The sequence below is a fragment of the Chamaea fasciata genome, unplaced genomic scaffold (genome assembly GCF_029207755.1).
Source record: "Chamaea fasciata isolate MVZ Bird 193981 ecotype frontalis unplaced genomic scaffold, bChaFas1.0.hap1 SCAF_5, whole genome shotgun sequence".
In the NCBI taxonomy this organism is placed as follows: Eukaryota; Metazoa; Chordata; class Aves; order Passeriformes; family Sylviidae; genus Chamaea; species Chamaea fasciata.
The window spans coordinates 48,528,343-48,552,280 of NW_027094090.1; the positions used below are offsets into that span (position 1 = coordinate 48,528,343).

At 40.1% G+C, this 23,938-nt stretch overlaps 1 protein-coding gene across 2 annotated transcripts in view; it reads right to left on the reverse strand.

Moving 5' to 3' along the window:
- PLBD1 (phospholipase B domain containing 1) overlaps nucleotides 1-23,938 on the reverse strand; it is a 38,067-nt gene that overhangs the window by 3,314 nt on the left and 10,815 nt on the right. For both annotated transcript variants that reach the window (XM_066183551.1, XM_066183553.1), the window contains exons 3-9: nucleotides 21,049-21,132; nucleotides 19,052-19,190; nucleotides 12,531-12,695; nucleotides 11,221-11,365; nucleotides 4,505-4,705; nucleotides 4,256-4,396; nucleotides 230-415 (exon numbers count right to left, since the gene is read on the reverse strand). In XM_066183551.1, the coding sequence (XP_066039648.1) occupies nucleotides 230-415; nucleotides 4,256-4,396; nucleotides 4,505-4,705; nucleotides 11,221-11,365; nucleotides 12,531-12,695; nucleotides 19,052-19,190; nucleotides 21,049-21,132 (1,061 nt within the window). The remainder of the gene's footprint in view (nucleotides 1-229; nucleotides 416-4,255; nucleotides 4,397-4,504; nucleotides 4,706-11,220; nucleotides 11,366-12,530; nucleotides 12,696-19,051; nucleotides 19,191-21,048; nucleotides 21,133-23,938) is intronic.

Sequence of the window (23,938 nt, forward strand, 5' to 3'; positions counted from 1 at the left end):
AAAAAGTCAAATAACAAACCCAAGGGGCCCTGCTCTTGATAGAGCAATTTCAGCCCAGTTTCCTACCTCCAAAGTAAGCTTGTGTTATCTTTTTGCTTTGTGTGTATTCTGCATTTAGGAGAATATAACTGATCTGTATGTGAAGCAGCAGCTTCCCACTATAATCCAAGAAATAAAAGTAACACTGTTTATTAAGATCAGCTCCACAGCCCACAAACGTGCGTCTTACTGTTGTATCTCATGATGTACTTCATGCTTTCCAAGTTGATCACCTTGCCCTGGTCTCGACGGAAGATTTTCGCTCTTGGAGCAAGCTCATAGGAGAAATCCATGCCGTACTTGACAACATATGATGCATACCCACTGAGATTGTAAATCTTTTCATGGAAAGGGATATTGTATGAAGGCCAGTAACCTGCCAGAGACAAATCTGTTAATCACTTGGAAAAGCCAGATGCTCTTGCTTGTATCAGAAAAGAAAATAAATAATTTTCCATGTTGCGTTGCCTTAGCAGCATGTCGAGGAACAACACAGAAAACTGGTTTGAACACATTAAAGCAACAATCACTGGCATGACCAGGGCTGACTCCCAGTGTAACACCACTGGAGACTGTTCGTGCCCAGGCAACCCGCCCCCAGACTTCCACCCGCAGGACTCATCCTGCAAAACAGCTGAGATCAGACTTGCAGGAGCCTGAACATGCAGCATGGCCACAGCCCTGTTGCAGAGGTTACCCTGATGAACCTCAAAGGACTGCAAGATGGTTTACCTCCACCAAATTTCATAGTGAGAGGCCTGAAGTCACTCTGGTTTTGCCCCTCTCATCTCAGCAAAGCAGAAAAACACACCACATTGAGGTGTCAGGAATGGACTGACACACACAAACAGATGGAGACCACAGAGCTACTTGGGGTGAACAGGAGGCAGGCCACCACACACATACTTTGTGCAGTGGGGGTTACACACAGTGATAAAGAAAGATGGGGGATTGCTGCACATTTGCCAGTAGCTGCTTTTGAAGGTTACGAAGTGCAGAGCAGAGCCTTACTCTAACTTTTCCAAAAGCAATCCTGCAGTTTTGTTAACTCTGAAGAGCAAAGGATGCCAGGCAGGATTCTGGAGAAGAGTTTTAGGTAGATGACATAAAACTGCCTGAAAGAAGACCACTGTGGAAAGCTCTTGTAAACAGCCAGGAGACCTTCCAGGTCAGAATGTGGGTACAGGAAGTCCTGGAACAAGTAAGAATAGATATCTATACCTTAACATTTAATTTTTTCTATTTTTTAGGCAGCAAGTATGTAACATGAGCTAGGCCCAAGAGTAGCACATTTTCAAGTTGTCTCCAAAGCACTAACATTCCCTGTTGCTCATTCTCAAATCACACACATCAGGATGTGGCTTAGAGATTTACTATCTAGGCACTGCTAAATGCAGGCCCCCGCATATTAAGATCAGCCCAGCACAGTGTGAGGAGTCTGGTGTAAGATGCTCAAGAAAATCAACTGGAACTCTCCGGGAGCAAAACACACAAATACAAACCAAACTTCCTGAAGGATACGCAGACAACACAAGCACTGGAACAACTGTCTCAGTGGAGGCCTCACTAGCTTGGGTGCTGCCTAGGATAGGGAAGACCAGAATGCCTTGTCTGCTGGCATTCACTCATGTGACTTAGAGCCTACCTGAAGGAAACAGTTTGTGTACAGGCTGCATTGTAACATAGGGGTCCTCCAGAAATAAGCAACTTGTCAGCTGGGAACAACACAGGCCAGAGGATACAGATACATCAGCTTCCAAACCAGTAAGGTTTGGCTGTGTTTCCAAAAGGAGCTATTGTCTCACATGAACACTGTGTGTACATAAGACCCCTTTCTCCAACCTAGAAAAACTTTTTGTTAAAATTGCTAAAACAGAGGAAGCTATTGAAGTTCTCCTCCAGCAAGAGGTCTTCTGTGTGTCGGGCTCTGCAAGACTGCAAATCCCATGCAGAGAGTGCAGCAGTCAACCTAAGCCAGGCTTTACCCAAGGGCTGCTATAAGCCAGTGAAACCTGGCAGGGTGCACAGTGACAAAAAGCAAGTCAGGAGAGACTGTGAGGTTGAAAGGAAGGGACAACATGAAGGCAACAAAAAATCCCTGAATCAAAATGCTTTCCTCCTCTGTCCTTTGAGAGAAAAAGGTATCAGCAATATTGAGAGACAGAGCAATAAGAATACTGTGCATATGGTGGAAGGCACTCAGATCCCAGGTTTTGCTCTGATGTATTACTCATTCATCATCAAGAAACATGAATGGCAGCCTACCTCCTCTAAAGGATTTCTGAGTTTTCTTTGTCAATATACAGAAAGCACCTGGACATCTTTCCCTGGAAAGGGCAGTGTAAGAGATGCCTGGTTTTTAGAATTCACCTGCACTGGCCTACTAAAGAAGATGACAAAAGCCATAAAGAAAAAAAAAAATCTTTCCATTTCCAAACCTGTATAAGGAAATGCTTCATTTTTCCTCAGTACAAGGCTTACTACTAAGGCCTTTGTTCACCTGAGATTTCAATTCTCATTCTCTGTTGTTTCTAGGTTTATGCTTCAAAGAGACTTAAAAAGCCAATGCTGGTGGCAAACTCACTCTGACCAAACTAGAGTGCCCAAAGTGCATTATCTTGGGACACCAGCTACATGGCAGTGATGAATGTGCCAGGGTCAGCTACTCTACAAAGACTCTGAGCCAGCATTGCTCTTAAGAAAGATAAACCTCCTTTACCTGAGCTGCTCCAAGCACCCAGGAACAGGGCAGAGGTCTTGATGGGACTTGTCTGGTGTCCTGCGTGACATGGAGGAGTTCAGATCTGCTGCTTACAGCAGCTGAGGTCTTCAAAAATGCACTCTGGTAGTGCTTAGCCCACCCTGTGTGTTGAAGGCTGTCCTCCTAATGTTTAAACTCCCAGAGACTGACTGCTGTGTTATCCAATATAAACATGGTACATCTAGATATCTGGGAAAAGACATACTGTAGGTGTGAAGTAATGTGTAAGCCCTAATACATGCTGCCACCTTTGAGAACAGAGCAGCTATAAAATCTCAGAGGGAAGAAATGGTCACTATGTGCCCAAGCCTAGGAGTTGGGCTCAGTCCTACAGAGAATACCACACAGCTGCTCCAAAATCATTGCTGAAAAGGAACTTGGGGCACCTGCCAAGCCTGGCCTCTCTGCACAGGTATAGCACTGCCATGATGGGGTTGCAATGTTTCCAGTGCCAGAGCTAGAAGGTCTCTGTCAGCTTCTTTGCATTCCACACACAACACAGCATTGAGAAGCCCAAGGTAAAGGAAGCCAAAAGCGACAGAGATGCATAAGAGAGCGATAAGGGACTTTTCTAAATTATCAATATGAAATATCTTATAAAACCATATTGACAACATGGCAATGCCTGGAATAAGCCAGAAGTTTCCAAGAAGCTAGACACAAGGAAAAATTTCAGAGAAGCAACCCCAGCTGCTAACATAGACAAATTTCCCATCATTTTGTTGATGAGCAATTCATCAATTTATCCCCTCAGCATGTGATAAGGGGAAGGAGCACAAAGCACCAGACACACTTAAGGCTCAAGCTTTTTGTTGATGACGTGTCTAGTAAACACTTGCAAATGAAACCTGACAGTGAGTGTTCTGCTTCACCAAGATTTTTGTCTGTTTTCCATCAAGTTGTTGCTAGTCTTGCTAGGGAATTAAAGGACCTTTTAAAGAGCAAATATTTATCAGAAAACAGAGATCCAGAAAAGTTCAGGACATGAATTTAACATAGAACTTCTTTGGTATTCAAAATTTCATCTTCTTGCAGGATGACCCACTCAGCAATCATTTCAAGTAGCCCACAGCATCACAGTTATTTAGTACTTTAGCTCCAAACAGATCTCACATTTCCCTCACTGGTCTCTACTACAGGGAAAAATAACACCAGAAAAAAAGGCAAGGATGCAAGCAAGCAAGGAGACAAGGTCTATTTTTCCCTCCTCTGCTTCTAGGAGACAAAGATGCTCACTGCATTGCTGCCACAGCATACCAGATAAATGAATAGATTGCAATTGACCCAGCTACAGAGGGATGCTCATGCAAAGCACACACAGTTGCTCACACAAGGCGTCTTTACTTTAAACTCAGGACTAGTGTTCAACAAATCCTTCCCTAGTACAAAACACAATTCTCAGTTGGCATTAAGAGATGGTTTTCCTAAGCCAGTAACTACAATAGGAACTGTTACCTTTCCGGAGAACATTTGTTTGATCAGAATACTCCACAAGGGTTGGGATCTGCTCAACAATGTACAACGCACCATCATCAAGGCTCCTCTGCAGCTTGACCTTCTTCAGGTCTAGAACCATGTACTGATTGTTGTAGGTTCCTGGGTATGAGAACAGAGAGTTACATGTCCTGCCAAGGGAAGGAAACAAGTACAAGAGATTGAGGGAACACATCTTTTTTCCTAAGATGCATATGAAGGTGTACTTACCAGAGTTGCACTTTGAGAAGGTCTCTGCCCAAGTTTTGCCATCATTTGCCATCATGTTGGCAAGGCGGACCCTCTGCCAAGCTAACAAGGATTCAGGCACCACTTGCTTAATGAGGGTTTCATTGAAAACACTGTTGGTAGTCTGCAACATTACCAAGCCGCTGCCTAGTATGTAAAAGTCATCCAGGGACACCAAAAAGCCTTAAACAGCAATAATACAAAGCTTGTTATCTTTGTGAACCTTTGACATTCTCATAGAAAAAAACAGAGACAAGCCATGAGGATATGGATGAGTCACCGCATGTGTGTATGAACTCAAACTGGACAAAGATTAAATATGAGGTAGTAACTTCTGCAAGGGCTTTAGGCCCACCTGTCAACACAGTTTGAAATGAGAAACTGTCACGCTTTCAAGACACCTAATTCTTTGTCTAAAGCATTTGATTTGTGTTTATATGCCAAGCCTGGAATCTTCTCTGTAAGTCAACCTATGTCTTATGCTAAGGATTACATACACTAAATGCCTATCAAGTGTTTGTTTCTAACAAAGAAGTGAACTAAAAAAATATAAAAATTCAACAATGAAAACCAAAGCAAAGTACAAACTCCACAAAAACATTTTCATCAACCTGTATCAATTTTAGATTTTTACTCTGTAAAGACAACAAATTAATTTAATTTATTTGAATTAATCCCCTTAATTAACCCCTTCTGCATTAAATCAAGCAGAAAAATCTTCCTTCTAGTTTCATCTTTTCCTGTCTAAGTATTCTTAAAAGCATCTTCAAGACACCAGCATCTCTTAAATCATAAACCCTATACTGTATGAGGAGAAGCTCTACTTACTTCGCTTTCTGACATGTTGTCGCTGGGGTTTTTTATGCCTGCCAGCTCTGCAAACTCAGTATAGTGATGGATCTGTGGGCAGGATTCCCTTCCAGGTTACACGCAAACAGAAGTGCTAGATCCAGCTGCAAACCCTTCGCCAGGAGGTGGCATACAGAGCCACAAAGGTCAGCTATACCTTGGATAGCATGGGGACTACTTGTACAGCAGAAATAAATTGGCTTTGAGAATCTTGTTAAGAAGTTTTTAATTGCATCAGTCTTCAAAGAGTACAAAATGATAAAATGCTGTGCTACACCATAATAGTTGAGCTCCTCTATGAAATCTTCCACAGCAACCTTTATTAATGCAATCTGCAAAGGTCACCAACCTATGACAGCAAGAAAGACAACCCAGCTCTGCCTCCTATTCCTGGGCTTTTATCAAAAGGCAGACCACCTTCAAGCAAAAGTAATGTTTAAGGGCTCTAGTTCAGCAAAAATTCTTTAAAGTTGCAAGTTCTCAAATTAGAACAGATCCAGGAAAATACACTGCGTGGTCATCTGTTCTCTAAAAAAATATCAGTATAGAATAGACTGAACACCCTGGCATCTGGTATTTTACTCATGGAGAGAGAGTCGATACATTATGTACATTATCAGCAGAGGTCTCTCTCAAATAAGTAAGGACAAAAGAAACATCCTAAACTTGGCTCTGCCAGTCAATTTTATACAAAGACACGGGATACTCTAGCAATAATCTACTACATAACAAGTCAAGTTATGCTTGCCCAAACGGAGACAACAATTGAAATTGTTAAAACAATTCACAATGATGTGAATTAAGCATCAATTCCTGTGGGTGACAATGCCAAGTGCCCTACTTCAAAACAAACCAAGTTGTTTATTTCTTCAATTTCAAGCAACAGCTGAGACAGAACAGAAAAACTTGACTCAAAGCAAGTGCTAACACAAGGAATGACACTGAATTAACTGAAGGTTCAACTTTGTAATTCAAATAAACTGCAAAGCTCAGCTAAGCTGAAAACAAGGGGATTTCCTTCTGGGCCTTAGTATTTACCAAGTTTAATCCTGCACTATTTTATAACACAACATGCCCTCCATGATACACCGTTACTAGCCTAATTATTCCAAGACGGCATATACCATTTTGATTTAAGACATAGGCAAGTCTGAAACAAAGGGAAGCTGGAACACAAGCAACAGGCGACCCACGGTGAAGACATCCAGAAAAATAAAACCTGGGTAGAGAAGTCTAGAGATATCAGCAGATGTTTGATGTCCTCTTAACCCATTCTTCTGTGCATGAGAATCTGTTGTAATTTAAGGTGTTATCTCACTGTACACTTCTTCTATGTTTTTCCTACAAAACCATCTCTGCAAACACACCTCCCATTTTTGTTAGGAATACTCAGTCAATTTAAAAAAAAAAAAAAATTTAGCCACTCCCTCCAATGAACCTGACAGCTATACAGAGAAACAAGCAAAAATTCCTCTGATTGCATTTTCTGGATCTGAGCCACTTAGATTCAGTTTCCAAATGCCACTAGAAAACAGAAGTTTCCAGAGTCTGGAGTTTCACTCACCATGATCTTAATCAGCCAGGCAAAGTAAAGCATTTTTTGCAATCTGAGCCACAGTATTTGCCAGAAAGTCAACGTATCAAAGAACATGTGGGTAACAGCACATTCCTGGCTGCTATTGTTCTGAAAGAGGTAGACTGCTGCTTTCTGAATCAAGACAGTATTAGCTTTTTTGTGTGTGTTTTAAAAGGTCACTGTGCTCATTAAAGTGCAGAAGGAGTCAGCTTTATAGGCTGGAAGTCAAAGCTATGAGGTCTAGCCCACCTCTCAGGGATGGGAGTAGCTCCTGGCTGAGATGCCCAATGCTCTGGTATATAAACACACTTGAATATGGGAAAGTAAAGCTATTCTCCAGATTAGCAGAGAATCAGCAGCTGCTTCTCATGTCAAGACTGAACACCCATCAGCTGCCTTCCTTCCACTTGCACATCTCTCCTAGGCACTAAGAAATAGCACATCCCACACTACGGCTCCGGTCTCATCTCCAAAGCTCACCAGACACTTTCCTTTGCTTCCCTCCAGGTTTTAAACAGATGCTGGAGGAAGCAGAGAAGCTGGAAATGGTCTGGCAATACCTCATGAGCAAGGTATTCCTGAGAACAAAGGCTACCACCTTTTCCATGGTTTGTTCCTCCCAGCTCTTCCTCAAGCAGTGGGGAAAGATTATGCTGCACTAACTCTGGATTACTTCAGAGCAACAGATACAAAGTACCTCTCTGCTCCCATATCACCGCCTAGCTCTACCAAGAAAGGTCCCAGTAATGGACCAGAGGAGGAAAAGTAGAAGTAAAATTCTTCAACTCTTCTTCAACTGTTTTGTTTAAACTACTAAAATCAAATTAACATACTTTAAAAGAGTGTGGCTCAGCACAGAGAAGGTAGTTCACTATCCAAACCAGAGTACTTGGTCAAAATGGCACATTCCTATTCTTAAATGGAGTTCATAAAAGGTCCATCCAAATGGATGAAAACCCTGGAAGCTGCAACCTCCCTGCTATCCAAAGAAAACCACAAATCTTATCAGTTAGTTTGGCTCATTTCCTTGAAAGCCTCAATGGGCAGTGTAAAGGTGACTGGAGGTGGGGGGAAAGGGGCACAGAGGGAGAAGTGGTACAGGTTCCTGTCTGATCCACCACTAGATATGTGGTGCAAAACATAGAACCTACCTTGTCTCTATCATCACTTTTTTATTCTCTCAAATGAGCACAGCTTCATTCAACATTTGTACGGAACAGTAAGATTCTCTGTATAATTTCAGTTCTCTCTGCTGTGCATTGATTCACCAGCCACAGAAGTACTCATGTCCAGAGCTTGAAGAAGGCAATGAAGCTCAAGCTTTCAGTTCAGAGACATTCCTCCTTTCCAAAGGTTCACAGAACTGTCTTACGTGCAGCTCTGCAGATGAAGACTATGAGCAGAGTTCAAGTGAAGACTAAAGTGAGTTAGTGTGGAAATGAGCAGCAAGTGAAGAAATCATTCCGCAAAACCACATCTTACAACTGCCATTAATTCCCACTTGACTGTGCCTCTGCAGGACTACTGCTGCTCTGAAGGGGAGAAAGCAGCTAAGAGAAGGTATGCTGTTAACAAGGGACATTTGAACTTGGTGGCAGAACACTGATAACTGCTGGGGAACCTGGGATGGACTCTGTAACTCCTGCCTGTCCTCCTACCTGCTCACTCACAACATGAGCAAAGAAGTGCACGGCCCTTCAGCTGTACCACAATGCTCACCCTAACAAAAATTATGGTTAGTCAATAGCCTCAGAACCTCTAAACTGAGTTACAGCAAATACTAATTTTTGCAATCTAGTAGCCTGTCTTTTGAAATTCAATAAATGAAAAAAAATATTATGGATAATTTTACTCTGTGACCCCAGGAGAAATCATGGATTTGGTACATTCCTTCTCAGAAGACAAATGACCCCTTAAAATTTTCTGATACAGCTTTTGGACAGCAGCATAGTTTTACTTTATATCTAATCTTAATGGATGACATACAATCTTTGAATAACTCAGTTAAGTGACACTGAGGGTCTGGAAGGGCACCTGTTCTTTAATGCTCTCTGTTTCCTCCAGAATTTAATAGTTAATATGTCCATAGGATCATGTTACTTTTCAGGAGAGATTACTAGGTTGGGCTTTCTTACTGGTTTTTACTATCTATCAGAACAGAGACTAGAAGCAGAACTAAAAACAGGGAGACATTACAATTGTCAAGTTGAGCCATGGCCAGGAGCTGCAGATTCCAGAGTCAGATGCTCTGAAAATATCTCTCATCATTACATGGAGCAGAGGAATTTGGCAGCTGCCTCCTTCCTACGTGATGTCCCTGGAGCATTTCTAGGCCAGTGCTTACTCATCCCATGAAAAACAGCAAGTCTGTGAACTACACCCACAGCTAATGCAATTTGCTGCAGTCAATGGACCATGCTTGTCTAGAGCTTGTGATAGCACCCTGTAATCAGGCAGCCAGCGAGCACACTTCGCGTGCCACAGACCTCTCGAACTTCACTGTAGCCATGGGAACTGTGCTTTGCAACAGTTCTCACTCAGTTTTGTTGGCAGAAGAACACCTTCCCACATCACTGTGTCAAGAGTCCACATGGCAATAGGAGGCTTTAAAACAAGCCATCTCTGTAGACCTCAACACTCTCAGGGAGGCACACTGGGATTTTGAACCAATGAACAGATCCCAACCATTTCCACAAAGCAGTAGCTGATTTTCAGGTATCCTGTCACACACCATGCTTTATCAGTCTCATGAAAACAGAATATTTGTATTTCCTTATACAAAGAATCCACAAAAGGGACAACTGAAAGACATCACCACAGACACTCACTAAAAATAAAATTAAAAATGCTCTGTGTGGCTGATCTTGATCCCCAGTTTGGAACCTGCAGCATAATGCAGCATACAACAGTTGCTAAACGGAGCCACATCCTTGTCAAGGGTAGTGCTATCATCAGTATTTCAGCTGAGAAATATGAGTCAGAGTAACTTTATGAACATTCGCATGATGAACAGAGCTCAGAAACCTTTGCTTTCAACCAAATTACACAGGCTTGGCAAAATTCCTTGCAACAAGGGAGTGAAATTCCTCAAAGGCAATCACAGAAAACCCAAGCTCTTGAAAGGCTGTACACTAAGAGACATTAAGACTACCTCTATTCCTTCCTCAAATTAAAAATCTCAGTTGTCAGAAAACACTGCATTTCTGAGGAGGGTCACTGAGAAGGGTCAGATCCCCACAGAAAAAGGCATGTTTTCAATGTGAAATTAATGCAACTGCTTTTCAAAACATTATCCCAGTCTTAGTCTCAGGAGCCCCAGCCCTTACAGTAAGGCACCATAACTCAAAAAAGCACATTTTGAAATCATCAACCAACAAAAATTCATGAGAATGAGATAGTCTCCCTATGGTACTTACATCATTTAAAATGTTTTCTGAAGATTTTTGACTGTTTGGGTATTTTTTAACTTGAAATTTCACCTCTAAAAATTTATGCAATGTCAGCTCTAAGAGGGAGTTATAGATTTGCTTTGGTTTTTCACATTCCCATTTCTTGATGCTATTCTGTAGCAAGACTACATATTTTGCTACTCAAACATTACTTGCTGGCAATATCTAACATTTGGCCTAATCTTCCCAGATGAGACTCTAAATATTTTGGCTGGCTATATTACTAACACACCAAAGAATCATTAAAAAATACTCCCCTCTGCAACAGCTTATAGAGAAGCTGGAAGACGAAGATGTGAGGGGAAAGGAAAAAAAAAGAAAACCAACAACAAAACTACTGAAGGCTTCTGAACACAGCATCAAAGAAGCTGATATACTTTCAAACAGCAAGTGTTTGATACTCAGTCATAATCCCATTTACAGCAGGAGTCATGTCACAGTGGTAAACAGAAGTGCTCAAAATTGTTGTTACCAAACATGTGAATGCTGTAGACATAGTGAGGAGTTCAGTACTTTAGATGACTGCAAACTGCACAAGCAGAATTCAAAGCAGCATGTTTGTGCCAGAGGTAGAATATTTAACCAGTACTATTCAGAGCACTGAAGGTGATTAATCAACAGCTACAGACAATGACAACAATGTCATGTTCAAGACAGAAAATTCAAGCTGCCATTCTGTCCTCTTGGTGGCTGAAAGTTCTAAGGTAGATTGAAGTCAGTGCTTTTTGAGTTACCATCCTTTCCACAGCCAGGACAGCTACAAGGTAATAAGGTGGTTCATGCCAAATTGAATACCTACATTGTTTTGGTTTTCTTGACTTTACCTGGGTAACTGCTGAATGAGACACGGCTGGTGCTGGTGTATGGATCAACTATATTGAAGTTCCAATGCTTATATATTCTCAGTGTGGCTGCATAAGTAAACCAGCTGGAATGGGCAAAATATATATTCTCATATCCTGGTAGAACCTGGAAAACAGAAGCAGAAAGATGAATAATCTCAGATGCCACAATATTCTGCATCCTTTCTACTCGACAGAAACTGGAAGAATTACTTGTTTTAAGTAGTTTAATTAATTGCATTGTTGAAGAAAAAGCAGATTCTTGTGCTTATAGCTGTGTACTAAATGGACTTCTGAAACCTCTAGAAACAATTCTTGCCCATGTGTTGTTTTCAAAATAAAACACCTTGGGGTTATTTGGGATACCTGCATCACATGGTATGTTTTTTCCCCCAGTTTCATTTTGAGTATTTCTATTCACACCTTCAGATCAGATCTTTGCAAACATATCCAACATTAATTTAAAACATGCTGTTTTCTGTGAGAATACCTCTGGTTCACTTTGAAGTGAAGTACAGAAGCAAATGCAAGTAAATTCAATTTGAAAAGGTAAATATATATATTGATAATACATATCTTCAAAATATTTCCCTGGTTCTACGATTTGTTGTTAGCTCAGAAACCTCTTGCTGTAGGCAAATGCCTCAGTTAATCTTTCGCAATTTAAGGTGAATATTGTTTCTCTCTGATACATTGAGTGTCCAGATGCTGATTAAATATCCTTAATAATTTTAACTGAAAAAGGTAATTGCCACCATGATGCATCAGTCACTTATCTTAAAAATGTGGGGTTTTTTTCTGTCATCACTCCTACTGGAAAGCCATTCAAAGGTATCACTATTAACAGAAAATATCAGCCACTTGCACCCATTTGTTTTTATGCTAGCACTGTCCTTTAGTTTAAATAATCCTTTTCCTTTTTCCCTGCCTATTTGCCCAATATATTTGTAGTCATTCACAATACCCCTTTTCAGACTTCACTTCTCTAGGTGAAATGAGTTATTCTCGTCCAGTTTCCTCTCCCTGGTAGATCCTCATTCCCTAGTAATTCTAGCAGCTTTTCTCCATCCACCTCAGTGGTTTTGGTTTGGTCTTTTCCGTCCCCTTGAACACAAGTGAGAAAAACTGGACTCAGAATCCTTTGCAGGCACAAATGACAATGCATAAATGCATCTTGATCATTGACAGAAGTCTCTTTATGCATGTGCAACATGAACAGGGCAGACTCCAGAATGCAGACTCCTGACACTGCAAATCAACACAGTCACTGGAGATTAAGTTCTGGTGCTCACCTTGATCAGTGCAGAGCAGTGTCCCATGTCCCACTGGTATCTCCCATGGCCTCCTGGATCCACGTTGCATTGTCCACCCCGTGCAGAATAGTCAAATAATGCAGGAATAAGGTCCAACAGGTCTCCAACTGCATTCAGAAACTGGACATCAAACTTGCTCAGTGGCTGAATAAAGGAGAAAACGACAAAAAACACCTTGAGACAGTAAACCATCAAGACAGCTTCAGTGGTGAGAATTTATCTTTTGCTCCTGAAGGAAGCTCTTCTATGGTCTATGAAAGGCCTACTGACAAGGCCCAGATGCTCACACTCAGTATGGCACCAGGAACTGAGGAAACTTTCAGGATCTGGCCCTTGTAGTGGCATTACCAGGGCTATGATTTCTGGGGCAAAAAGGAAGATGAACTCAAGAAACCTTGGCATGTGTTTGCAAGCAGCATACCAATCAGTCTTGGTATGTTATCAGCTGTTATGGATATACTAAGGTAAAATTTACGTTATTTTGTTTATCTAGATGTCTTTGAAGAGTCTTATACTAATGCTCTTGGGAGCTCCTGAATTTTTATAAACACTGCAATTTAGGAAATCCTCAGGACTGAGGAGGAAGGAACAAATGAGGGAAACAATTTTAACAATACCAATTAAACTAGCTGAAAAAGGAAAGTCAGTCAAAAGGAACTCCGCTATGTGCTTTAGAAAACTCCTTATGGTTGGAGCTAGCCAGGATTAACTACACACAGCTGGTTGTGCAACACGCTCTTTAAACCTCCTCTTACTTTGCCTCTTCAAAAATAAGAGCTTAATAGTGGTTTAACCTCAACCTTCAAATACCATTTTCTAGATCTTTCCTGTTCTTGCTTTCACCATGCCTTTCATTAAGGCAAGGCTGAAGGAAAAGAAGTCAGAACACACATCACTGTAGGGCTGTGAATAGTAATTTTATAATGCCTCATAATCATATAGCAAAGAAACACATTATCTGCAATATAAATCACTGTTACTAAACCATATAGCTGACCTGTCTACAAATCCCAGGAAAGGGGGACAAGGAAAAATTAAACAGCGTCAAATCCATTTATCTTTATTCAGAAGGTTGAATTCTGTGTTATCCATCTGCTGCTTTGGCAGAAAAACAACCAACAGGAAAACCAGAAATAACGTACACTCCAGTCCATGTATCCCAAGGGAAGGAATTAAACCTTCCCACAATGCTTACATGGGAGAGAAATAAACCATCCTGACGACTAAAACCATTAATGGCAGAAGGCCCCAACAGCAGCTATAGTTTGAGGAAGAAATCCAAAACAAATTTTCATGTATGTTACATTGCTTTAGATCATATTTTTGTTGTAAGGATCTAAAGAGGGAGCAACATCAAGAGACATGTCTTTGGATAGTCTTAAGCAACTTAGAGGTATGAATCAGTTACAAACCAGTCACAACTTCTATTTCATTGAAATCCATATAGAGAAACTTGGCACTGTTTAAGCACCATTTTCCCCCATGCAGCTGCACTGAAAACCCACCACACAATAAGTAAAAGCCATTTTCCAATGTCTGATTCACATAGGCATCATTGTACAGTACCACCAGGAAGGGAGCAAACTGGCTTGCATGAGATTGCTCATCCAGCCCCAAGACATTTTAATTGTACTTGATATCCATTTGCTACCACTCCATATTCTCCTTCATAAAACATGCTTTCACTGCAATATCTACAGGTAGCTACATTGATACTGCTACAGCATCAGTCAGAATTGCCTGTGTATTTTAAAGTTTCACATTTCGGTGCTTTCTTACCATCACTCCAAATCAAAACCTCTGTAAATACTAGGAAGTCCATTCAAATTAGAACAAGAGTGCCAAGCAATGAAGTTTTCAGAACAATAGGCACAGAAAGGTGCCCAGAGAGCAGGAGGAAAGACCAACTCAGAGCACAGGTTATGCAAATTCCTAAGGCACTGGGTGAGATTTGGCTGCCAGCTGCCAAAGCCAACCAAAATATCAGAGATGCAAAAGAGGGACTAGGTTGTTAAGCACTCCCTACGGTTCTGTTTTCATTCCCCTTTTGAGGGCCAAGCAAATTTTGTTCCAGTTTATTTCCAAAAATTCATTATTCTCCTTGAATAAACCTGGTTTTGTGTTTAAGACTGTCTGATGTGACACCACATAAACACTGTGCTTCTCTGGAGTCTCAGTAAAACAATGCATTCAAACAGAAGACATGGGAATCTGCATTGCAGGCCCAATCTGAGAATTTTAGAACTGGTCTGAAGCATCTGCCACAACAAGGCTGAGAGCCCCAGTTTTGGAAAAACTACAGCTGATTTCCAGGATATATGGAGAAATCTTCTCTATGAGGACTTAATCTTGCTAGTGCCCACTAGCAAGAATTTGACCCAAAAAACTGCATTATAACAAATGTGCAATATAGGGCGTATTACAATTTTTTGTAATCACCTTCTCCCATCTCACACAGCAATGTCAGAAAAACTCCTTATGTACATCACTTAGATCCTGAAGAAGACTGAATGAACTAAACTGACAAGCAGAGAGGTGGTAAAGCCACATCAAAAGTCCTTTTCTAGAATGTGTGGCTCCTCTAGCATGCTGTCCTGAACAGCAAAACAAAAAATCAATTTCAGTTTGAGTTACACATGCAAGGAAGTGAGAAGTAAACTTACAAAGGGCAGCAGAAAGGAGAGAACCAGCCCTAAAGGCTTGTTTACACGGGACATTAAAATAGGCAAGTTATTCTATAACAGCGGTTTTCCAGTAACTTCTCCATACCCGAGTACTGTGAGTACAAAATAAGGAAGTACAAACAGAGGGCTATCCTGGAGTCATTCTAGTATTTAAAACTCTGACACCTCCTTATTCAAGAGTAATATGTAGACAAGCCCAAGATTAATCACAGGGTTGGTAGAGCATTAGACAGATGAAAAGGCTTTATGTTATTTGAGTGCCCCTCCCTCAGAAATTGTCTTGACAAAAGGGTTGGGTCTGTTTACTGGATATAAAATGTAGCTAAACCAGATGGAATAATGTCACACTTTAACATAAAGATGTATTCAAATTTTAACATCACTCTTAATGATACCTGTAAATATCAAATTCAAAATACAGAATTTTACAATGTACATTGCTTTCATGCAGGTCTTAATGGAAGCACCTACCTAAAATAGTCCTCAGGAGGACAGACTCCATGCAATGAAAAACCCAAAGTTTAGAACAATACGATACAAAGCATTTCCTTCATAAAGAATAAAAAAATATTTACTAGTGCTACTGTCAAACCATTCAAAGCCCAAATTTTCTTTCTGCAGTAAGGCTCAGCTATCTGTGGCAGACAATGCCTCTACAATATTCAAGTAAAGCAGATCTGAAATTTAGGGGAGAGCAGAAAAACAGAACATTTCAGAGTTACTCGTGTGCATGAAACCCAACTGTCACTTAAGAAGTATATGGCTGTGGCGTCAAACTACCATGCATAGTACCAGAAAACAGAATTTAAAAATTGAAAGCAGATTAGATATGAAACAGCTTGTTTCCATTCTCCTGAAAAGGAAATAGTTCTATACAACTTTGCCCAGTGCTCAGTGTTATAATTCACAGACTTTATAAACACAGTTCCTTTTCTTCATTCCCTTAATCTCTTTTAGCCTATTGGTGTCAACCAAATAACTTCTCAGTGCTCACAAGAGCATCTTGTCTATGTATGATCATTCATGGTGCAGGGAAACATAAGAACCTTGAAACCCATCTCTTCCTCCCCTTCTTTCTCATGTCTCTGGTATTTTGGGAGTTAAGGGGAAGAGCTTCCTAGCCTTTCTTCTACAGCATTTATTCTTATTTTAAGCTTAAAACAGTGGGAACAATTGTCCTCTACATATAAAGAATAATGTGTGGAATTCAGAAGTACACACAGCTTTCCCAACAGCAAGTAGGACATGAGAACATCAGGCAACAAAAAAACCTCTCACATTTGGCTTGGTTTTGTTTGGGGTTTAGGGGGTTTCTTTTGTTTCGTTTGAGTATGGGTAAAAAAAGGAAAAGAAAAATGCCACAATTCACACTAGAGGTATTTTAAATATTTCTGATGTTCATTATCACCCTGAATCCAAACGACTGAACTACTAGAGATCAAAAGATAAACCTGTTCCTGATGATGATAATACAAACACAATAAACACACGAAAAGGATTTTCTTTTATTAATGAAACAAAACAGTATATACTAAAGAGGTAAAAAGAGACTTTCAAAGCACTAAGGAAAACATGCAATAGGAATGAGTTTTGCTTTTAAAGACACGCAGAATTTGTTAGAGATTTTCAGTATGAAGCTTCTTTGATTGCTTTATTTTGAGAATTGAGTAACACAAAAGTACTTATTACTGGAGTTGTCCAAACAAAATCAAATCAATTGGGTTAATTGAAGCAAAGTACAATACTTAAAAGTAAGAAAAAAAATCATCTACTGGGTGAATTTGTTTGCATTTTGGATGGCAGATTTCTTTAATCACAAGGAATAAGGAAGATAGTGGTGGTGGTTTTGCTCGTTATGTTGGTTTGTGAGTTTAGTTGGGGCTTTTAAGTGCCAACAGTTTACAGAAGCTGAATTGATTCTCAGATAAATGGATGTGCCAAAGCTAGAATACAAGCCAGGAGCTTTGCATCTGCACCTGTTTTTATTGCCCATGTAAGCTCAGAGCAACAGCCCTCAAGCTGTTTCCTGAAGGAGATCCTAACAGCAGTAAATATGTACATACAGTGGTAGCCTAATCTCTCAATAGTACTTGAAAAGTATCATGGTATCCAACAAAATGAACTTCCTGTACTTTTACAGAACTGCCAGGTGTCACTTTGATGCCAAGGAAAACCAAGGACCTAGCTGCAAGAGCAGCTGTCCAAAACGTACTCAGAGACAAGGACTGATGTTAACTTACTGGCTGTGGCAAAGAGAAAACAGCAGCACATTTCAAGTAACAAAAAAACACACACTGAACATTTTTGCTTTGAATAAAAGTATATGCATCTCAACATAACTGATAATCCAAAGCTAAAATTGTGATTGGCATGGAAAAGAGTCAAAATAAATCCCATCAACTGCTGCAAGCATATTTGGGAAAAGAAAAAAATATATTTCCTGCACATAATTCAAGAATGGAGGAATATTTCAGCCTGAACCACACAACTGAACTTTCACTAAATGCACCATTTTTATATAGACACGCTGGTGAGATCTCTAAAAAGAGGATAAAAATTATTCAAACACTTCAGAGGTCAGTGCTTTTTAGTATCAAATGCATAGTTAAATAAGCAAGCATCAGGGAACACACTTTGCAGGTAGAACATGCCTATTACAAAGACCTAACTAAGACACAAACCAGCACTTTTCCCTTCCCCTCACATGAATCTAAAAGATTCTGAGGCAGCAAAAAAAAATCCCCAAACCTGATGAGCTTGACAGGGCTCTTCAGATACAGGAGTTACAAAAGGATATTAATGTGTTCTTTTCCTAGAAAGCCAAGGTTTCTACTGTTTTCCTCTACAAACTCAGGTCCCTCACAATGGATTATTATTACAAAAGCCTTTTTTTTTTCCAGTTTGAGCTGGCTCCCCATTCATGAAAGCTCCCAGAGTGACTTTTCTGCAAGAAAGATGTACATTTTACTAAAATGCAATTGTTTACATTTCAGGACTCCCAACTTCTCAAAATTCTTCATATGATTGCCCTTGGTAAGAAGGTCAACTACAATTACTCAAGTCCTTCCTCCCTGAAAAACCTATTAGATCTTAGACTTTAGGACAGCATTATAATTGCCATATCTCTACTGGAGTTAAAGGAATTCTGGTATTACATACAAGCTGATGATCTGGAATACAATTCTAATTGAAATTAAAAAAAAAAAAAAAAGAAAAAACACACACAAAAAAACCTAAACCACCACCCAACAAAACTCTAAAATCTATCCCATCTGACCTGCCACAACACAGACCACATTTTTTGTAACTATATATTTTTGAGACTTAGAAGACAGAAAAATAGAAGTCATTTAGTAAAGTAAAACATACTCTAAGACAGAAAGGCTTTTAGGATTTGAAATCTAATGCTTGGAAACAAGAATGAAAGATTTAATTCATGCAGTTGCAGGTACCCTTTGTATCTAAAGGGTCATTTGCTTAATAACAATTGTAAAGTGACAGCAACAAGCACTTTAGTGAAGTGCCTGTCCTTCCAGCATTCACATGGATACAAAAGCCACCCCCAACCTAATCACCACACAGTGCCCAGGGCTCCAAGCCCTTTGAGAAGAAACTGTGGTTAAATGGCCTGAGTGCTCAGTCACACTATCTACACTGAACAGCCACAGCCAAAGATTTTGCAGAATGGTATGCAGAATGAATACTTGCCAGTAAGTATCCTACTTTTGGTTTTTTTAAAAAGCAGATCCCCTTCTCCCATGTTTGCCCACTGACATCCCAGCCCCAGCTACTGAAAAACAGCTGCAGGAGTCTTACTGTTTGTTTATGTAGTTTAGCCCACTCCAGGGCTCCCATGTACAGACCATCCAACTGTGCAATAATATAGCCAGCATGCCTCCAAAATGGGTCATCCTTATTATTTCTGATTTGTTGTCTTGTCCATTGATCTTGTTTCCTGCAGAGGAACAAACAGGTTGGGGTTTTCTCGGGATTTTTTTAGAGTATAATTGATAATGGAGGGAAGGGATATATACATTATGACCCAGATGGTCCAGTCTTACTACAGATTTGAAGTAAATCATGCTCTGGAAATCCTGCAGATATAAACATTACATCCTCCAAGTGTAAATGTTCAGACTTAAGCAAAACACCCTACAACCGTGTGCTCTATCAGTTTTAGCGTCAAAGGAGGAGTTAGATTCCGTGTTTATGGGGGACTTTGCTATAGCACATCTAGTCAGTAAAGGATTTGATAGGTCAGATGAACCATTCCCTTTCAAATGTCTATTTAAGAATAAAAATAGACTGACATTTGAAGAGCCTCTTCCTCTCCTCAGGTCCAAGTGCAATGAAGGCTTTCTGCTGGGCGCTCAAATGTTGCCTGAGAACCATGTCTATGCTTCTCTGAGTAACATGTGGGAGACTGTGCCAGATCCAGTCAAGAGCCAAATCACTGAGGTTTAGAGCATGAAGCAACACAAGGTGAGCAGACCCTAGGGCAAGAGCCACCAACATTTTAAGGATCTCTTAGAATTCTTTCTTTTGCTGTGCACAGAGAGCCACAAAAGAATGACAGGAAATGAGAATCAGATGCTGGCCTCTTCCATACTCCTGTATCTATCCATCCAGCACCATGTAAAGTAGCAAAATAGAGAGGACAAACCTGAAAAGGAAGCAAACTCTTCCAACAGTGTATGGGTGAGAAAACCAACAAGAGTTAGCTTTCTAGAAATAACAAGATGCAAGAAGCATGTCCAGTGAAATAGGGATATGGTCAGAGCATTTAGGGCTAAGAACTTCCAAGACAACACAGCAACCCATATTGCAAAACTGCTGTAAAGTAAAGCAGTGATGCAGGAGTTGAGGACAGAGGCAATAGAAAAACAATACAAGGCCACCCAGTATTGCCCCCCTTTCCCAAAGCATCCTGGGGAATACAGCTGCTATGCTGTGTCGTTCTAGGAAAAAACACATACACATTGATATGGTAGCTATCCCATTTTTCTCACAAGGAGGAGCACAGCAATGCTGAAAAATGACAGCAAGGGAGCACTAAGATTATCTGTTCTATATTTTGGATAAGCTAAAACTAATCAGCTTTATATATGCACACCAATAACAGTCAGATATTCAACCCCTTATGGAAAGGGCAAGACAAGGCAAAGGTGGAAAAAAATAGTCCCCAAAAGTGACCATTTCACACCAGTATTTCTAATGGAAAAACTCACAAGTCTAAGGAGATTAAAGTAATTGGTAGTTACAGCTGAGTTTCCCAGTACCTGGCCTGGTTCTACTCCTACTTGTAGTTTCCCCACCAGTGTAGCTGCATTATTCGAGCAGAAATACTTTTGATTTTTACAGCTAAAGAGAAAAGTAAATCAGGACTTCTGTGATTAGAATAGAATTTACATTAGTGGTAGAATAAAATACAAACCTAACAGAAGGAGGAGAGGATCCACAATGCTAAAAAGATTAACGTGCCAGGAGACCACTGTTCAGTGTGACATTGAAAATATCAGCTTTACAAAGAAGGAATTTTACTAGAATGACCTTCAGAATTCATTGACATTTTCCCCACCCTTTGGCAGCAATGGTTTTAAACATTTCTTTGAAAGAATCAGAATTAGGGAAGGGTATATGCACTTCTTCATGTATATTTAGAATTTCTTTTAATAAAAATGGCATTGAACCAGAGGGAAAAGAAGCATATATCTTCCTCAGCTCATAAGGAAGAGAATAAAAAAAGGCTGAAAATTCTGTCATCCTCCAATCCCAAGTCTTGACTCATTTATTTTTAGCAAATAAATACATACGCCATAAAATTCTGAACTCCACTTCGAATGGTGGGAGTCTTAATTAGTTGTGGATACATATTTGCAGCATGGTCATACATTTGCCTGAAAGAACAAAAGTGACAGGAATTATTCCTTTGCATCTTCTGTTTACCAACAGTTAATCAACATGCCTTGACAGACAAGCAACACAGTCCACAAAGTAAGTTTTTCCTACTCACAGAAAACACTCCAGTGCATGACAAATAGCAAAAGTAACACAAAAAGATTGTTAAAATGTGACTTAAAATAAATCACTGCCAATGCCTGCTCAAACTGCTGCACAATGGAAAGAAGATAAACAAGAATGAGATTGAACTACTTCATAGCAAAACTGCACATTCAGGGAATATTTATATTTGTAGGCCAGAAGCATCTTGAAAGCATTAGCACATTAATTTAAGCACAACAAAAATAGTTTTCTGGAGAGTTATTCTATTCAAAATTAAAAAAAACCAAACAAACAAACAAACAAACAAACAAAAATACCAACCCACAGAGGCAAAGGTAATATAATTTGCTGATTCAGTTAATTTCACTCTTCAGGGAGAGAATTTCAGCATGATATCTTGCAGGTCTTACTTGTCAGTAACCATGTTCCTTTCTGTTTAAGCTAAGTACCTCCATTTTTAAGCGTGTATAAGATGATCCTACATGTCACCACAGAAACTCCCACTCATGACAGCCCTAAATAGATTCAGCTTTATGGAGACCAAAATTCTTGTGATTTTTTCTGCTGTTGAATTCAGTTAGCGGTTTTATCCACATTAACTATTAAAAACAAAAGTTGAAAGGGTCTTATTGCTTGGTTGGTTAGAGCTTTTTTGTTTGTTTTCTTGAAGTGAAGTCCTTCAAGATGAAATCAACTGTCAAAAAAAATGCTCAAGAGCCCAGAACTAAAGTCACCCTTCCATTTTAGCTGAAAAATAACTGTCTGATCCAAGCCAAAATAAAACGTCAACATTTCTCTAAATGTGAGTCCAACTTAACCAACATTTTTTTTCAATCACTGATTAAATTAAAAAAAACATATCAGGAGACAATTATTTTGCTGAGGTCTGGAGTTGATAGAGATAGAATTACATCCATCATCAGAACATTTATCTCCTACCAAGTGCTGAGAGAAAGAAAACAGTACTGAGAAACAGATACCAGTCTCAAGGAAAGTACATGCCAGCAGGGCAGAATTTCTGTAGTAAAACTTAGGAGGGCAGCTTTCTCTGGGAGGGATGCAGACAGGAGCTCTTCCCAATTTCCCTCAGGGCATAGTTAGAGAATATAGACAGAGATGATTGAACAGTTTGCTGATGACTAGAGAATCATCCACTGACCTTCTCCCCTCTTTATGTCCCTTGCCCCAACCCCAGACAATTGCATAACCTTGATAGCATGATCCTGCTGCTTCTTATCTCAGCTCTGGCACCATTCTGACTATCAAATCTAATTGTCTCACACATTCAGGCAGAACACTAATCCAGCAAAAATGTGATTAGGTTTCTTTTGTAGTTTGAATTAGGTTGTGGAAGGGAGATGCTGGGACAAGAGGAGAGCATTCAACAGCTTTGCACCATTACATTTTTCACAAGACTGCAGCTCCAGCAACAATTTTAGTTCTAGAGTTTCCCGTCTCCCATGTAACACAAGACTACATAAAATATCGTAACCTACTTCCAGAAGACGGCAAGAAAATTGGAGAAACAGATCACTATTCTCCACCCCTGCATATTCACTGAGAACTTTGCAAATAAAAATCCCAAGTAATTTTAGAAAGGGAACTAGAGTATAACATATTCCATACTAGAAATCAGAACTCTCGTGTCACTAAAGAGGACCAAATAGCGCAAGTTGGTCCATCTGGCAGATGACCATTTAGGGATTAGAGCCAGATGAGGAAGATAAAATCCAGCTAAGATACTGGCCTAACCACTGCCCTGGGCCAGGACAAATGATCAGGCTTCCAGACTCAACCATCAGCTCCACTCTCTATTTTACACTCAAAGGTTATGCAACACAAGGCAGATTTGACAGCAGTACTATTTTTAAGCTGTCATGACTGATGTAGAGACCGGGTTAGGTCAGAATCATGTGACTGAAAACACCTTCTTTAATGGCTTTCACTCTTATTTGCTAACAGAGGACAGACAATTCCTGGAATTGATTTTTTTTTTTTTTAATGACCAAGGTTATCAAGAACTTTTACTGTACTTCAACACAGGTTCAGGCACCAACATTTCCTTCCTATCAATGCATCACATCAGAGCTCTTCCTAGTAGGACTTCTAGGATTTCTGCAAAGAGCCACCCTGGGTCTGCTTCATGGAGTCTTCACTACATATGGATGCAAGACAGCTGGAGACCTTGGAGTTGTTCAGACTAAAAGCAGCCACGTACTAAAAAGCTCTTAATTACCAAGCACATCCAATGTCTTCACATTGGAAGGCTGTACCTCAGCCACCTGAGGTTCTTGTACAGGTAAGTCACTTAAGGGCCTTCACTGCAGCAGCTAAGTAGCTGACAATGCAAGTAAAGCCTTCCCCCAAGCTAAACATGTACCTACACTCTCCCTTGCTCTTACCAGGAACTAAAAGGGAAGCTTGAGCTGTGGGCACTAACGTGTGCAAAAGTAGAACGAGAGTGTTTAGAGACACCTTCTCTAAGGAAAGTTGTGATGGTGCTAGAGTTTCATAAGACAGGCTAAATGGGCCAGGCAGTCTGATGGGAATAGAGTTACTGATTGAGAAAGGCTGTTTCCCAGTTTTGCTTTCAAAGACTTGTTTAACTGTCCCATAGACAAAACATCTACCTGCATGTTAATTAGGATTCTCTGAATTTCTAGGCAAGATGAGGGAGAAACGGAGTTATGAGTGCAATCT